This window comes from Mobula hypostoma, chromosome 2, assembly GCF_963921235.1.
Source record: "Mobula hypostoma chromosome 2, sMobHyp1.1, whole genome shotgun sequence".
Taxonomy (NCBI): domain Eukaryota; kingdom Metazoa; phylum Chordata; class Chondrichthyes; order Myliobatiformes; family Myliobatidae; genus Mobula; species Mobula hypostoma.
Genome location: NC_086098.1, coordinates 12,659,908 through 12,678,629, shown reverse-complemented (window position 1 = coordinate 12,678,629; position 18,722 = coordinate 12,659,908). Strand labels below are relative to the sequence as shown.

The following is an 18,722-nucleotide window of genomic DNA, read 5'->3' as shown; positions in this document are numbered from 1 at the left end:
TGCTGATCTCCTGGGATTTTCATGCATGACAGGAGTTTACAGAGAATGATGAGAAAGACAGAAGGCATCCAGTGAGTGGCAGTTCTGCAGGCGAGAACGCCTTGCTAATCAGAGAGGTCAGGGAAGGATGGCCAGACTGATTCAAGCTGACAAGAAAGTGACAGTCACTCAAAGAACCACGCGTTACAACACAATGTGCAGAAGAGCATCTCTGAATGCACAACACATCGAACCTTGAAGTGGACGGGCTACAGCAGCAACAGGTTCCATTCCTGTAACTAATTAAGGTGACCTCTGAGTGTGTACTAGTGGAACACACTGAGCATGCACTCCAACTTTATAAATTCAATAGAACATTGATTCAAGGTGCAATTTTGGCATTAATCAAAGGACCACCCTTACCTAATTCACTGTTGAGGATGTTATCCTCAACTTACACCCCCTTCTTAAAGACTTTAATCGTTAATAAACCCCCTCATTCCTCCTTACATTTACTGCCATGTCTACCTCCCTCCACAAGTCTTCTTTTCTCAGCCTGGCTCCTGGTTGATTTCCTCACTGTGCCTTGGGACTCGATTTGATATTTTACGCAAATTTCTCCCCAAAAGTCATCCCCTCAACCTCCTACTATGTCACTTGCATAGCTCCCTCTCAATTCCCCCACCCCACCCTTAAAAAAATCCCCCTTGCAACCATTTGCAAGTGCAAAGCCCATAGGGATGTGGCGTAATGGGAGACAGAACCATACAGCACAGGAACAGCCCCTTCAGCTCACAATGCCAATTTAAACTAAATCTCTTCATCCATATACCCCCATTCCTTGCATATTCTTGCGTCTATCAAATGGCTTCTTAAATGGCTTCCACCACTGCCCCTGACGGTCTATTCAAGGCACCTCGTCTATGTTGAAAAACTCACCCTGCACGTCTCCTTTAAGCTTTTCCCCTCTCCCCTTAAAAGCATGTCCTCTGGTGTTCAATATTTCTAACCTGGGGAAAAGATCCCGACTGTCTACCCTGCTTAATAGACTCTCATCCTTTTTTAAAAGCTCTGTTGGGTCTCCCCTCAACCTGCAATCCTCCAGAAAAAAAAACAAACCATGCTTCTCTGACCTCTCCTGATAGCTCATACCCTCTAATCCAGGCAGCATGTTGCTAAACCACTCCTGTACCCTTCCCAAAGTTTCCATGTCCTTCCGGTAGTGGAATGACCAGAACTGAACACAATATATCAAAAATATCAAAGCCTCTAGAACCCTACCCAGTGCTTTCACATGGAAGCATTTCTAAGCCAATATCTGCTTTAGTAATAATTAGTTTCTGATCAGCCCGCCTTTAAAAACATCACTGACTTACTCTTTACAGACAGCAGCGGGAATGAGTTATCAAATGAGTGATCATACCGGTCTTTAGTGTTTTTATGGCAACTGGGGTTCTGTCATTCCAAACTCCTTGCCACACTTCTCCAAATGTTCCAGCACCCAATTTCTTTACCAGTTTCAGAGAGCTACGAGGGATTTCCCATTGATCCACAGTATCGTAAGACAATCCAACCGTATCTGGTGTTTCTGCCTGATGGTTTAAAAAGAGACATATTTTGAACTTTCAACAGCATACAAGGAGCCAGTGAATAGAATCCTTTAATTTATGAGGATTGTAAATGACACCCACAAGGCTTCATTGTATGAAATCTATGAGAGCAACCTGTCATTAATTTTATTCTTTTTATTTAAAGATACAGCACAGTAACAAGCCCTTCAGGCCCAGTGAACCTGTGCCACCCAATAACACCAATTAACCTACTAAACTGCCGCTGCTACTGTGTGGTAACCAGAATCTCCGGAGCAGAAGGCCCCGAATCCTCGGCTTTGCTTGTTTCAATGGCCGGGGCGAGGTCAAAGGCGCTCGGCAGAGGATGGCGCTCGGAAGGCTGTATCGGAGGGGCTGGTCGGAGGCTCGAAGTTTTCGGACGGACGGACTCAGTGTCGGCTGTGGTCGGCTGCTTCCAAGGCATCGGCAAGTTGACGGTGCCTGGAGGTTTATGGCAGGGAGCTTCTCCCCTTTTGCCGCCTGCTATCGGGGACTCGGGAGTCAATCGACTCGGGGACTTTTGAGACTTTTTTTACCGTGCCCATGGTTTGTTCTTCATCAAATTATGGTATTGCTTTGCACTGCTGTAACTATATGTTATAATTATGTGGTTCTGTCAGTGTTAGTCTTTGGTTTGTCCTATTTTCTGTGATATCACTCCGGAGAAACATTGTATCATTTCTTAATGCATGTATGCATTTCTAAATGACAATAAAAGAGGACTGAGTGTTCTCATAATCTAAAAAAAACTGCATGTTTTGGAATGTGGGAGGAAACTGGAGATCATGGGTTAAGGGTAAAAGGTGAAAAGTTTAAGAGGAACAAGAGGGGAAACTTCTGCACTCTTGGGGTCGTCAGAGTGAGGAATGAGCTACCAGTGCAAGTGGTGCATTCGAGCTCGATTTCAATGTATAGGTACATCAATGGTAGGGTTATGGAGGGCTACGGTCCCAGTGGGAGTAGGCAGTTTAAATGGTTTTGGCATGGACTAGATGGGTTGAAGGGACTGTTTCTCTATGACTCTATGATTCTCTGACACCCAGAGAAAACTCACTCAGTCACGGGGAGAACATAAAAACTCCTTAGAGACAGTGGTGGCAGGACAGCGTAATGCTACTTCAGTGCAGCTGTCACATCAGCTTGTCTCTGCCATGAGCAAACAAAAGCCACATCCTCGAGCTCAGCTCCCGTGATCCCATGCGGTGCGAAGCAACGTTTCATAGGCGCTGGATTCTGTACCATACCACCCAAAGCAGCATGAGCATAATTCATCATTTTCTGAGAAAAACCACACGCCTGGCTGCTGTGCTGAGCAACATGCAGCTGCAATGCAGCGATTCCTGTTCCTGGTTCTTTGCATGCATGTCTCTTAGTCCACATCCTCAGGAATTAACATTACCCACAGGTAGTCAAGGTCATCACATCAAAAGGAGAAATGGAAAATATTTGCATATACATTCATTATTCATAATGCCTGCTACGACTTCACCATTGGAGCACTTTTGGCATCTAGTCAGTATTTTCTGTTGCGAGTTCACAGAAGACTATTGGTGAGGTAGACAGTAATCTATTTCTTTCAGGTGATGCCACCTGGGAGGCAAGAATAGACCAGGTCACTGGGTGAAAGCTGGCAATCATCGTTGAGTGGTGTCACACAAGGCGGTGCTGCCTTTGTTGAACATTCTATACCTCAAAGAAGTCAGCGCCGGAATTGTAGCCTCTCTTTAGCGTGAACTTCATTGTCAGCCTGGATCACAAGTACAAGCCCGAGGAATTCTGCAGATGCTGGAAATTCAAGCAACACACGTCAAAGTTGCTGGTGAGCGCAGCAGGCCAGGCAGCATCTCTAGGAAGAGGTACAGTTGACGTTTCGGGCAGAGACCCTTCGTCAGGACTAACTGAAGGAAGAGCTAGTAAGAGATTTGAAAGTGGGAGGGGGAGGGGGACATCCAAAATGATAGGGGAAGGCAGGAGGGGGAGGGATGGAGCCAAGAGCTGGACAGGTGATTGGCAAAAGGGTTATGAGAGAATCATGGGACAGGAGGCCCAGGGAGAAGGAAAAGGGGGAAGTTACGGAGAATAATATGTTGGACCCGGAGGCTGGTGGGGTGGTAGCTGAGGACCAGGGGAACCCTATTCCTAGTGGGGTGGCGGGAGGATGGAGTGAGAGCAGATGTGCGTGAAATGGGGGAGATGCGTTTGCGAGCAGAGTTGATGGTGAAGGAAGGGAAGCCCCTTTCTTTAAAAAAGGAGGACATCTCCCTCATCCTGGAATGAAAAGCATTATCCTGAGAGCAGATGCGGCGGAGACAGAAGAATTGCGAGAAGGGGATGGCATTTTTGCAAGAGACAGGGTGAGAAGAGGAATAGTCCAGATAGCTGTGAGAGTCTTTTCCTTCTGCCTGGGCCTCCTGCCCCATGATCCTCTCATATCCCTTTTGCCAATCACCTGTCCAGCTCTTGGCTCCATCCCTCCCCCTCCTGTCTTCTCCTATCATTTTGGATCTCCCCCTCCCCCTCCCATTTTCAAATCTCTTACTATCTCTTCTTTCAGTTAGTCCTGATGAAGGGTCTTGGCCCGAAATGTTGACTGTACCTCTTTCTAGAGATGCTGCCTGGCCTGCTGCGTTCACCAGCAACTTTGATGTGTGTTGCACAAGTCCAAGCCCCTGGTTTCCTGGTGGGCTCTTCTCTCTTCCCATATATTGCAGTGGAAAGGATAGTGAGGGCTAGTAACTAATAAATCAGGATGTGGATCGTGCTAATGTGGTCACAGGGAAACGCAGACAAAGCCTCAAAGCAGAGAGATGGAATGCAGCGGCAACGACACCCAAGTTTCAAGAACTTCATTAATAATGCTATAATGTGCGTCATCAATCTTTCTTTGTGTGTAGTTGTTCTTTGATGCTGTTGTACAGTATTTCTTTGGTTTTTTAATTTGTTTTTATTTATTGAGATACAGCACAGAATAGGCCCTTCCAGTTCTTTGAGCCACTTGGCAATCCCCCGATTTAAATCTAGCCCAATCACAGGGCAACTAACCTGCCAACCAGTACATCTTTGGACTGTGGGAGGGAACTGGAGTAACCGGAGGAAACCCAGACGGTCACGGGGAGAACATACAAACTCCTTACAGGCAGTGGCGGGAATTGAACCCTTGTTGCTGGTACTGTAAGGTGCTGTGCTAACCACTACACTATCATGCCATGCCATTTTACTGTCAATGCCTGCAGGAAAATAAATCTCAAGGTAGTACATGGTAACATATACATAGTTTGATAATAATTTTACTTTGAACTTTGCATTGTTGTAATTGAAAATACTGATTTGCTGTTAGAACTGTTGAAATTATTTTATCCTGTAACCAAAGACCTAGTCTGCTTAAGTCTTCCTGTCACCATCATTCTGTTATCAAAAATGTAATTTTATTGGCAATCTCGTCAAATGAAAATGTTAAAGCTGTGCCCAATTTGTGCTCAGGTAGATCAACATTGACTGCTCTGGTGAGTGTCAGATTTGTTTAATAAATCACCCATTATTTCAAACACCGACTCCATGTGGCCTTTTGATTTGCTCCGACACATTTTACAAAGGTGGATGAGTCAAAGATTCAAAGTACACTTCTCATCAAAGTATGTATAAGACCATAAGACCAGAAGATCTAGGAGCAGAATTAGGCCATTTGGCCCATTGAGTCTGCTCTGTCATTTCATCATGGCTGATCCAATTTTCCTCTCAGCCCCAATCGCCTGCTTTCTCCCCATAACCCTTTGTGACCTGATTAATCAAGAAACTATCAACCTCTTCCTTAAATATACATTAAGACTTGGCCTCCACAGCTGCCTATGGCAATGAATTCCACAGATTCACCACTCTCTGGCTAAAGAAACTCCCCGAACTTGGAGGACCACTCTTAGTCTGGCCTCTATCTTTGGCCTGTTTGGCATGGATATCCCTACCAAAAGTCAAAGTACAAGGACCTGACTCCAGTCATAGAGGCACGCAAGCCTCCAAATCCTACAGCAAATTTGTGGTCCTCTTGGAGGTCATTACTATTGAGTTTTGATCATTAAAAATGAATAAATGATTCAATACTTCATTTAGTAAATTTAAACATTTATCTCACCTTCCTGCATGGAGCCTTAAGTTTGGTACACAAGCCGTCTTGGTTCATCATGTAGTTGTTGACCAGCTCAGCCAGCGTTTGAAATGTTGCTCTTCGTGCAATAAAAAAACCTCCCTCGTCCAACTTCCTGATTTTATAATGTTTCACTATGTCCCCATCACGAACTGCAAATTACATATGAAATTGGAAATAAATAAAGCAAAATGCACAATATACTTTATTCATAAACAACAGGAATTCTGCAGATGCTGGAAATTCAAGCAACATACATCAAAGTTGCTGGTGAACGCAGCAGGCCAAGCAGCATCTATAGGAAGAGGCGCAGTCGACGTTTCAGGCCGAGACCCTTCGTCAGGACTAACTGAAGGAAGAGTGAGTAAGGGATTTGAAAGCTGGAGGGGGAGGGGGAGATGCAAAATGATAGGAGAAGACAGGAGGGGGAGGGATGGAGCCGAGAGCTGGACAGGTGATAGGCAGAAGGGGATACGAGAGGATCATGGGACAGGAGGTCCGGGAAGAAAGATGGGGGAGGGTGACCCAGAGGATGGGCAAGAGGTATATTCAGAGGGACAGAGGGAGAAAAAGGAGAGTGAGAGAAAGAATGTGTGCATAAAAATGAGTAACAGATGGGGTACGAGGGGGAGGTGGGGCCTAGCGGAAGTTAGAGAAGTCAATGTTCATGCCATCAGGTTGGAGGCTACCCAGACGGAATATAAGGTGTTGTTCCTCCAACCTGAGTGTGGCTTCATCTTTCTCCCTGGGCCCTCCTGTCCCATGATCCTCTCGTATCCTCTTTTGCCTATCACCTGTCCAGCTCTCGGCTCTATCCCTCCCCCTCCTGTCTTCTCCTATCATTTTGCATCTCCCCCTCCCCCTCCAGCTTTCAAATCCCTTACTCACTCTTCCTTCAGTTAGTCCTGACGAAGGGTCTCGGCCTGAAACGTCGACTGCGCCTCTTCCTATAGATGCTGCTTGGCCTGCTGCGTTCACCAGCAACTTTGATGTATGTTGCATATACTTTATTCAAACGGTTTCCGCAGGCAGATAGTTTGAACAACAACAAAATGAAAGAGATGGAACTACAGCAGATCTAAACTTTCACAGATGAGAAGGTCAACTGCACTCTGCCCGCAATGACCATCACCAGCTTCTAGTTCCTCATCATTCCCAACCCATCACCTTATGGTGAGGTTGAGTGGGTTGAGACCTTCAAGTTCCTGGAAGTGACCATCACCATCAGCCTGTCCTGGTCAAACCACAGAGATGTCACAGCCAAGAAAGCTCACCAATGCCTCCTCTTCCTTCCTGAGGCTAAAGAAATTTGGCACGTCCCCACCAGTCCTTACAATTTTTATTTATGCACCACAGAAAACATCTGGATGCTTAATGGCTTGGTGTGTGTGGCAGCTGCTCTGCCTGTGTTCACAAGAAACTGGAGAGAGTTGTGGACACAGCTCGGCACATCACAGGAACCAGCCTCCCCTCCACGGACTCTGTTTATACTTCTCCCTGCCTCAGTAAAGCAGCCAGCATAATCAAAGACCCTACACACCTCAGGCATTCTTCATTCTCCCTTCTTTCATTGGGCAGAAGATACAAAAGCCTGAAAGAGCATGCCACCAGGTTTAAGGACAACTTCTAACCTGCTGTTATGAGACTATTCAATGATTCTCTAATACAATATGCTGGATTCTTGACCCTGTTATGCTCTCACACTTTTGTTTATCTGCAATCCCTGTAGCTGTTAAACTTTATTCTGCATTATTAATGTATTATAATTAAATATAAATATAAAGGCACCCTTTAGTCTTGCGAGACCATGGATCTGTGCCTGGAAAGTCTTCACTCTCCAGGGCGCAGGCCTGGGCAAAGTTGTTTGGAAGACCAGCAGTTGCCCATGCTGCAAGTCTCCCCTCTCCACGACACCAATGTTGTCCAAGGGAAGGGCATTAGGACCCATACAGCTTGACACCAGTGTCATCGCAGAGCAATGTGTGGTTAAGTGCCTTGCTCAAGGACACAGCACATTGCCTCGGCTGGGGCTCGAACTCACAACCTTCAGGTCGCTAGTCCAATGCCTTAACCACTTGGCCACATGCCCACATGTTGTAATTAGATTACCTTTAATTGTCACACGTACATCAAAGCATGCAGTGAAATATGTCATTTGCGTCAAATCAAATCAGCAAAGGTTGTGCTGGGCAGCTTGTAAGTATCACCACGTTTCCGGCATTAACATAGCATGCTGATAACTTACTAACCCTAACCATGAGAGCTTATTGTGAGAGGAAACCAGAGCACACAGAAGATATCCACATGGGGAGAACATACAAACTGCTTACAGACAGCTGCAGGAATCAAACCCTGATCTTACAGCCAGAGCTGTAAAGCCTTGCATCAACAGCACGTGGCCTTGTTCTACCTCAGGGCACAGTATGCAAGACAAGCTTTTCACTCATTCTTGGTACATTGGACCACTGCAATTCTAATTCTAATTCCAGTCCTCAGCATTCTCCAACCACTGGGTGAAGCCCAACATAAACATAGAACATAGAACATAGCAATATACATCACATTACAGGCCCTTTGGACTACAATGTTGTGCCGACCAAGTAACCCACTCCAGAAACTGCCTAGAATTTCCCTCACCCATAGCCGTCTATTTTTCTAAGCTCTATGTACTTATCTTTGTGGCATCCGTTAGTCTCGCGAGACCACGGATCTGCGCCTGGAAAGTCTTGCTTCAGTCTGTGTTAGAGCAGCATCTGTTGTGGCTGTAGAGGCCCACACGAGAGTGACAGTCTTGGCTGCAGCAGCTGCACTTGAAGGCGCTGTCCTCCAGTGTTGTCTTGGTGCTGTTTTTCCGACGAGTGCGCTTTTCTTCAGCAGCGAACTTCAGCTTCTCTTCTCCTCTCTTGAGACCTCATGTACTTATCAAAGAGCCTCTTAAAAGACCCTATTGTATCCGCCTCTATCACCTTCACTGGCAGTGCCTTCCATACACCTACCACTCTCTGTGTGAAAAACTTACCTCTGACATTCCCCTTGGACCTCCTTCCAATCGCCATAAAACTGTGCCTCCTCATGTTAGCCATTTCAGCCCTGGGAAAAAACCTCTGGCTATCCACACGATCAATGCCTCTCATCATCTTATACACCTCTATCAGGCCACCTCTCGTCCTCTGTCGCTCCAAGGAGAAAAGGCCAAGTTCACTCTCAACTTATTTTCATAAGGCATGCTCTCCAATCCAGGCAACATCCTTGTAAATCTCCTCTGCACTCTTTCTATAGTATCCACATCCTTCCTGTAAGTGGTGTAGAAGGAGTTCAGGGTCTCACCGCTACCATTCAGAAGGAGGTACAGGAGCTTTAGGTCCCATACCACCAGGTTCAGGAACAATTATTATCCTTTGACCACCAGGCTCCTGAACCAAAAGGGTTAACTTCACTCAGCTCAACAATAAACTGGTTCCACAACCAATGAGCTAACTTTCAAGGACTCTACAACTCATGTTCTCAATATTAATTAACTGATTTTTAATTAATTAATTAATATTTGCAAAATTTAATTTCTTTTACATATTCGTTACTTGTCATTCTTTGCTTGTATGTAGTTTTTTGTTGATTATGTTGTATTCCTTTGCTCTACTGTGAATGCCCATAAGATAATGAATCTCAGGGTAGTGTATGGTGATATATACATACTTTGAACTTTTAATGGGTTAAAGCACAATGACCTAGTGAATGAGAACTTGGGCAAAAGGATTATGATTGAGGGGCCAGCCACAGTTCCTGCAGTTCGCTACGATGCCGCACATCAGAGAAAGTACCTCACAAGATAAAGAGTCTAGAGGCCGTGATGCATTTCAGAAAAAGAAATGGGAAGAGATGATTTGAACTAAACGGTTCATTTTCGAAGGGGATGCAGGAACACAGAGACTAGAGAGCGAGCAGACGAAAGTCTTTTGACAATGACAGAAATTGAAAAAGCAGACAGAATCTTTGGCTTTATAAAGAAGAGGGAAAAATAGAAAAGCAAGGAAGATTGCTAACCTTCATACTCCACAAGTTAGAGACTAGTTGGAGAACTGGAGTCAGTTTTGGCCATCGTATTATATTGAAGCAGATCAAGACTCTGCATGGATGTAGAAAAGGTTTACCAGAGTAATCCTGCAGCAAGAGACCTCCAGAAGGTAGAAGGAAGAAAATTAGGTTGTGCCCTGTAGAGCAGAGAAGGTTTTGACTGAGCAATTTAGTCCTGTGAAAGATTCTGAGAGAAAAACTAAAAAAAAGTAAGGAAAAATTGTCTTCAGAGACCATAGATTTACAGCAATTGATAAAATGCAACATAACAGAAGTGTGAACTAGCTTGTAATTATTATCCACAGACTCACTTTCAAGGATTCTGCAATTCATGCTCTCAATATTATTTGCTTTATATTTCCACAGTTAGTCTTCTTTGGCACATCGGTTGTTTGTCAGTCGTTTATCTATAGTTTTTTTTGTAAATTCTATTGTATTTTCTGTAAATGCTTGCAAGAAAATGAATCTCAAGGTTCCCATGATTACCAAAATTCTATTAATCTCTGCTCTGGATGAGCAAAGATTCAAAGTACATTTGTTATCAAAATATGTATGCAGAACACAACCCTGCGATTTGTCTTCCTCACATACAGCCACAAAACATGGAACCTATTCAAAGAGAAACCACAAACTCCCCTTCTTCTTAGTAATGAGAGCCCTCATCTCAGTACTACCATCGGGGGGTGGGGGGAGGTACTGGAGCCTGAAGACCCACATTCAATGCTGTAGGAACAGCTTCTTCCCCTCTACCATCAGATTTCTGAATGGTCCATGAACGCTACCTCACCATTCCTCCTTTGCACTTCTCATTTATTTATCTGAAGAAATTTTTTTTTTTGTGTCTTGCAATGTCCTGCTGTCACAAAACGACCAAGTTCACAACATGCATCAACAATAATAAACCTGATTCTGATTCTGATTCATATTGACAGCCTTCCAGGGTAAAGGAATACAAAGGTTCATCATCCTCTGAGTGAAGATATTTCTTCTTACTTTGGTCTTAAATTGTCTATCCCCTATTATTAAACTGAGCTCCTGGTTCTAGACTCCTCATACTTCTTCCTGGCATACTCCTGACATCTATTTATTTATTCATTGATGTATAGCCACACCAGCCCTTCAAACTGCATCACAGAGCAATCCCCCGATTTAATCCTAGCCTAATCACCGGACAATTTACAATGACCAATTAACCTACCAACCAGTATGTCTTTGGAGCATCTGGAGGAAACCCACACAGTCACAGGGAGAAGGTACGAACTTCTTACAGGCAGTGGTGAGAATTGAATCCGAGTTGTTGGTACTGTAAATCGTTGTGCCACACCAACTAGCCTGTCAAATTTTTTATGTAGGTTTCGATAAGATTTCCCCTTATCTTTCTAAAGTCCACTCAATCTCTCCTCAAAGAGCAAACCTACCAGCATTGAAGCTAGTCTAGTTAATCTTTCCTGCTTTCCTTCTATGCTAAATACACCCTTTCCTAGGCAAAGAGACCGAAACTGAATCTAGTATTCCAGATACAGTCTCACTAAGGCCCTATACAATTTAGGTTCTCCAGTAATTCCTCCTGGGAGGGGGGAGAAGATGGCGGCACAACGGCAGCACGCGCGGCCACTTCGGTGATGCTGTCTGTTATCTGTCAAGTAGGGGACCGTGCACAATTCTGATTTGATGGAGACAGACGTGAGAGTGTGGAGGAACATCTGGAAAACTTCTGAAATGCCTGATGTACTGATTTCTCCTTTGAAATGCATAGTGTATGTGCTTTAACAGACCTGCAATTTGTCCCAAAACTGATTTTGGGTTGCAGCAGACTCCAGCAACAAATAGGAGAACTGCTGTTAGGGAATGCTTCATTACAAATTGAAATCATCAAGGCAAACAACTTCATTCCAGACACCACATGCTGCAGAACATCACTCCATAATGCTCACACCATCCTATACAACCGTAGCTTAGATGTAAATAAGATTTGCTTTACTTGTCATATGTACACCGAAACATCGAAATAATAAATGGCACAGTTTGCACCAGTAACAACACAGACCAAGGTTGTTCCAGAGGCAGCCTGAAGTGTTGCCCTACTTCCGGTGCCAACATAGCATGCTCTCAATTTACTGACCCGCACGTCTTCAGAATGTGGGAGGAAACCCACACAGTCTGAAGATGTACGGGTTACAGTTAGTAAGTTGTGGGCATGCTATAACAGTGAGGTGCCCAGCACTTTTGCACAGGCCTGTATTTGTCAATGTGGAGTGAAGAAAGAGTCTGTAAATCTGGCAGGAGCAAAGGATGTTGGGACTGGCGAGGGTGGAGTGCCACAAGAGGGGTATTGGACAGGTGGCAGAGAAGAAGCAGGGGGTGTGGCACAGGTGCAGACGCACCCAGCCCTGAGACAACAGGCAAGATCATTTGATTCCAAACAATTGGCTTCCCTTCTCCCTTCCCCTTTTGCCAACAAAGATTCCCCTCTCCCTGCACCCTTCCCACTCTCCATCCACAATAGACCATATCAGAATCAGGTTTATCATCGTTCATAGGCCATGAAAACTTGCTGCTTGCAGCAGCAGTACAGTTTAATACCCAAAACCACTACAGTACCATGCAAAAGTCTTAGGCACCCTAGCTATACTATATATATGTGTGTGTGTGTGTGTGTGTGTCTGAGACTTTTGCACAGTACTGTATTTGTCAGTGGAGTGGAGTGGAGATTAGGTTTGTAAATCTGGAGGGATAAAAGGATGTTGGGAATGGTGAGGGGGGAGTGGCGTGGAAAGAGTGTGGGACAGGTGGCAGAGAAGGAGTGCCAGAAGAGGGGGGGGGGGTGGTGTGGGTACAGACACACCTAGCCATGAAACAACAGGCAAGGTTTTATTTCCAAACAATTGGACTTCTACTGCCTATATACAAAAATAGTCCAAGTGAACTGAAGCAACACACATCAAAGGTGCTGGTGAACGCAGCAGGCCAGGCAGCATCTCTAGGAAGAGGTACAGTCGACGTTTCAGGCCGAGACCCTTCGTCAGGACTAACTGAAGGAAGAGTGAGTAAGGGATTTGAAAGTGGGAGGCGGAGGGGGAGATCCAAAATGATAGGAGAAGACAGGAGGGGGAGGGATGGAGCCAAGAGCTGGACAGGTGATTGGCAAAAGGGAAATGAGAGGATCATGGGACAGGAGGTCCGGGAAGAAAGACAAGGTGGGGGGGAGGGAACCCAGAGGATGGGCAAGGGGTATAATCAGAGGGACACAGGGAGAAAAAGGAGAGTGAGAGAAAGAATGTGTGTATATAAATAAATAACGGATGGGGTACGAGGGGGAGGTGGGGCATTAGCGGAAGTTAGAGAAGTCAGTGTTCATGCCACCAGGTTGGAGGCTACCCAGACGGAATATAAGGTGTTGTTCCTCCAACCTGAGTGTGGCTTCATCTTCACAGTAGAGGAGGCCGTGGATAGACATGTCAGAATGGGATGTGGAATTAAAATGTGTAGCCACAGGGAGATTCTGCTTTCTCTGGCGGACAGAGCGTAGGTGTTCAGCAAAGCGGTCTCCCAGTCTGCATTGGGTCTCGCCAATATATAGAAGGCCACATCAGGAGCACCGGACGCAGTATATCACCCCAGTCGACTCACAGGTGAAGTGTTGCCTCACCTGGAAGGACTGTCTGGGGCCCTGAATGGTGGTAAGGGAGGAAGTGTAAGGGCATGTGTAGCACTTGTTCTGCTTACAAGGATAAGTGCCAGGAGGGAGATCAGTGGGGAGGGATGGGGGGGACGAATGGACAAGGGAGTCGCGTAGGAAGCGATCCCTGCGGAAAGCGGAGGGGCGGGGGAGGGAAAGATGTGCTTAGTGGTGGGATCCCGTTGGAGGTGGTGGAAGTTACGGAGAATAATATGTTGGACCCGGAGGCTGGTGGGGTGGTAGGTGAGGACCAGGGGAACCCTATTCCTAGTGGGGTGGCGGGAGGATGGAGTGAGAGCAGATGTGCATGAAATGGGGGAGATGCGTTTGAGAGCAGAGTTGATGGTGGAGGAAGGGAAGCCCCTTTCTTTAAAAAAGGAGGACATCTCCCTCGTCCTAGAATGAAAAGCCTCATCCTGAGAGCAGATGCGGCGGAGACGGAGGAATTGCGAGAAGGGGATGGCATTTTTGCAAGAGACAGGGTGAGAAGAGGAATAGTCCAGATAGCTGTGGAAGTCAGTAGACTTATAGTAGACATCAGTAGATAAGCTGTCTCCAGAGACAGAGACAGAAAGATCTAGAAAGGGGAGGGAGGTGTTGGAAATGGACCAGGTAAACTTGAGGGCAGGGTGAAAGTTGGAGGCAAAGTTAATAAAGTCAACGAGCTCAGCATGCGTGCAGGAAGCAGTGCCAATGCAGTTGTCGATGTAGCGAAGGAAAAGTGGGGGACAGATACCAGAACAGGCACGGAACATAGATTGTCCAAGTGAACTGAAGTCTGGTTACCCTCCAATATGATGGTCGACTGGGTAACCTCCAACTCAATGGCATGAAAATCGATTTCTTCTTCTGGTAAACAAATTCCTCCCCCTTCCTCTGTTCTCCACTCTAACCTCTTACTTCCCACCTGCCTACTATTTCCCCCTTGATCCCCTCCTCATTCCCTTTCTCCTATAGTCCACTCTCCTGTCCTATCAGATTCTTTCTTCTCTAGCCCTTAACCTTTCCCACCCACCTGGCTTCACCTATCACCTTCTAGATAGCTTCTTTCCCCTCCCCCCTCCTTTTTATTCTAGCATCTTCCTCCTTCCTTCTCAATCTTGAAGAAGGGTTTGGCCCAAAATATCGACTGTTTATTCTTTTCCACAGGTGCTGCCTGATCTACTGAGCTCTTCCAGCATTTTGTTTGTGTCAACTGAAGTCGAGTTCATCGTCATGTAGACATGTATGGCGAGGTACAGATACAGGGAAAAACTTGATTCAGCAACATCACAGGTACATAGATACAGACTGCACACAACATAAAATTTTATAGACAGTGAAGAGTGAGAGAAAAATGACCGCACAAGAAACAAGAGTTTACTGTGAACAGACACAATCTGAAACAGGTCCATGATCTTGCAAAAGGTAGTCTGTATTGTTCTGTTACTGAGGTACAGTTAGGGTTGTGGATATACATTCAAAACTTTGAGATTTTTTATCTATTTAACCTTGTAATGTAACAAAATGGAATCTGTATAATCCCAGAGTTCTGTGCTATATGCTGAGAGTGTATGTGACAGAAGGCATGTAATGTTCTGATCATTGTTCATTGTATAACTAAGGGAAGGTTGGTACATTGCGTGGCCTTGAATACTGCAGCTGCTAGGTGGAGGAGCTGACTCCCAGAACAGATAACAACCAAGAAAAGTTGTATTTAAAAAAACTTTGTAAGCTGTAAAACAGCAGTGCCTGCCATCCATTGAGGAATGGAGATGTTTCTCCTTGCAAGTAATAAACATGCTTTTGAACAGATCGATTCTGTGTTTTTTTTGGTTCTTTGTTATGAGACCTAGCGAAAGGTACACGATAGGATCTCGACAAGAACCTGATGGTTGTAGAAAGTAGCTGTTCCTGAACCTGGTGTTCTAGGACTTCAGGCTTCTGTAACCCCTGCCAGCAAACATTAGCATGTCTAAAATGCATGGGAAATACAAACAAAATGCTGGAGGAGCTCAGCAGGTCAGGCAGCATCTATTGAGGGGAATAAACAGTCAATGTTTCAGGCCAAGACCCTTCATCGGGACAGATGATGACTCTCATACCGAAACATCAACTGTTTATTCCCCTTCATAGATGCAGAGTTCCTCCAGCATTTTGTGTGTGCTGCTCTGGATTTCCAGCATCTATGCTGCTGTGCTCTATAACTCTATCACAAGACTCGTTTAGATCCACAAAGGACAAAAATATTTTATAAAGGATAACAATGATACCTGAGAGAGAGTAGTCACCAAGTTTGCTTTCACTCTCTCGGACAAGGAAGGAGCCAGGACTGTTTCCCACCATCATCAGCTGTTTCTCTGCATCAGCACGCTTTATCCCTCCGAAGAACCATCTGTAATGAAATGATAAGAATGCTTAAGTAGGAACTCTGGACTGGTAAGCAACATGACATTGCCAATTTTCTCTTCCTTGTGCTGTCCAGAAAATCAGCTGAGTGACAAACCGCACAGAAAAAGGAGCTTTTACTTCAGTAAAGTTTTCGTCCCAACATTCCTGCCTTCCCTCATTATATTATCAACCAATGAATTATTGTCCCACCTTCTGAGAGGCTAACTGTGAAGTCCTTACTCATCAACTGACAAACGGCCTTTCAATATATCTATTAACCTGGCTTCCACAGATTTACTAACCTCTGGCTCAAGAAATTCCTCTTCATCGCTGTCCAAAAGGGACGTCTTTTCATTCTGATGATGTGCCCTCTAGTCCTAGACTCGCCCGTTATAGAAAACATCCTCTTCACATCCACTCTATCTCGGCCTTTCAACATTCAATAGGTTTCAACGAGATCCACCTTCATTCTCCTAAACTCCAACAAGTACAGGCCCAAAACCATACATTAGCCCTTTCATTCAACGATCATTGTCGTTAACCTCCTCTGGACCCTTTCCAGTGCTGGCACATCCTTTCTTAGATGTGGGGCCTGGAACTGCTGACAATAGTCCAAATGTGGTTTGACCAATTCCTCATTAAATTCTTGCTTTTTATAGGCATATAGCAGCTCATAGGCATAAAGTCGACTTTCATATGCATTCTGTACAACACCATCTCTGTGACCATTCACTACCGAGCTGATATTCTTCTATCTGAGCAAAGTCTTCTTTTCAGTTTAACATAGGCTGCACCAAATCCATTCTGCATTAATTATTGTTTGTATATGTCAGCCCTTCGGGACAATTCTGCCTCCCAGCAAAGCAAATCTATGAGCCCCATTCCCCTTGCTGCTACTTTAATCTTACACAGGCCAAGTAATTCCCCTTGGATCCATTTGCCCCTCACTTACACTATAGGGGATCACCATCACCAATTAATTTCCCAGCATGTCTTTGTGACGTATGGAATGACACAGTTATGTAGCAGTTAGCACAACACTTTGCAGTGCTAACAGTCAGCAATCAGGGCAGAATTCCTGCCACTGTCTATAAGGGCTCACACCACCAGGTTCAGGAACAGTTACTACCCATCAACCATCAGGCTGTTTAATCAAAGGGGATAACTTTACTTGCCCCATCACTGAAATCTTCCCACAAACAAATGACTCACTTTCAAGAACTCTCCATCTCATATTCTCAATATTTGTTGCTTATATATTTTTTATATATAAGCACGTGGCCAAGTGGTTAAGGCATTGGACTAGCGACCTGAAGGTCGTGAGTTCGAGCCCCAGCCGAGGCAGCGTGTTGTGCCCTTGAGCAAGGCACTTAATCGCACATTGCTCTGCGACGACACTGGTGCCAAGCTGTATGGGTCCTAACGCCCTTCCCTTGGACAACATTGGTGTCGTGGAGAGGAGAGACTTGCAGCATGGGCAACTGCTGGTCTTCCATACAACCTTGCCCAGGCCTGCGCCTTGGAAACCTTCCAAGGCGCAAATCCATGGTCTCATGAGACTAATGGATGCCTAAAAAAAAATTCTTCTTTTGTATTTGCACAGTCTGTTGTCTTTTGCACTCTGGTTGCCTAGTTGGGTGGTCTTTCATTGATTCTATTATGATATTGTAAGACTCTTCATCAAGACTGGAAAAAAAGATGAGGTCAGGGAAAGAAGGTTGGGTTAAGAGTGGAGAAATACAGGGTGGTGGGTGAGAGGTGAAACTAGGTGAGGGGGAAGGAGTGAAGTAAAGAGCTGGGAAGTTGATTGGTGAAAGCGATAAAAGGCTGGAGGAGGGGGAATCTGATAGGAAAGGGTAGAAGATCATGGAAGAAAGGATAGGAGAAAGAGCTCCAGAGGGAAGTGTTGGGCAGATAAGGAGATAGGAAAAAGAGATAAACAAGTGTAATGCCCTGGAAAGGTTTCACTGCTAATGTAATGGTTTCTCTGCCGCAGTGGTGTTTGGGTTATGACTAGAGATAACGGGGGCTTTGGAATGTGCGGCGTCCAATGAGGGGAGTGTTTTTTTCTTTCTTGTGTGCCCGAGAGGAGGTAGTCATGATCTTTTCGTCAGCTAGAGATGAAGAGAGAAGACATAAGAAGCGAAAGCTCGTAAACCACAAGACGGAGTGGACTTGAAGTGAGGGTCCAGGAGTCGACGACGCTCAGAGGAAATCGATGGGCAGAAAATAGTGCACATCAGACTGTTTCATTAAAATGGGCCCTTTTTGTTTTCTTTACTAACCCTATAGTCAAATTAAAAATTATAAAGCTCAATCATTTAATTTCATATGGTGTACTGTCTGATATTTTGTGGTGCGGATTTGTAACAGGGTAACACATCATGCAGCATCCACACAAACGAGATTTCACAAGTTTGGTGGGGTTGGAGACTGTCTTCCCCCTAGACTAAAGCCACTGGAATGGGAAGTGGTGAAATGGAGTGGGGCAATTACCAGAAGTTCGAGAAATCGAAGTTCATGCAATCCGATTAGTGGCTACCCAGACGAAATATAAGGTGTTGCTCCTCCAACCTGAGTGTGGCCTCATCGCACAGTGAAGTCAAAGTAAATTTATTATCAAAATACGTATATGTCACCATATATCACCCTGAGATTAATTTCCTTGCAGGTATTTACAGGAAAAAATTTTAAAAACAATAGAATGTATGAAATTATACATAAATTGAACATCGAATTCTCGAAATTCTGGTAATTGCGCTCTCCTTCACCATTCCCCCATTGCCATTTCCCTCTCTCAATTTATCTCCTTACCTGCCCCTCACCTCCCACCTGTACTCCTCCACCCTGCCTTTCTTCCATGATCTTCTACCCT

The 18,722-nt window shown here is 45.0% G+C and overlaps 1 protein-coding gene across 1 annotated transcript in view; it reads right to left on the bottom strand.

The window, feature by feature from the left end:
* The window catches only part of frk (fyn-related Src family tyrosine kinase), a 149,366-nt gene that overhangs the window by 26,352 nt on the left and 104,292 nt on the right, over positions 1-18,722 (bottom strand). Inside the window, exons 2-4 of the mRNA XM_063033634.1 lie at positions 15,730-15,851; positions 5,716-5,879; positions 1,403-1,571 (exon numbers count right to left, since the gene is read on the bottom strand). Coding sequence (XP_062889704.1) covers positions 1,403-1,571; positions 5,716-5,879; positions 15,730-15,851 — 455 coding nt within the window. The remainder of the gene's footprint in view (positions 1-1,402; positions 1,572-5,715; positions 5,880-15,729; positions 15,852-18,722) is intronic.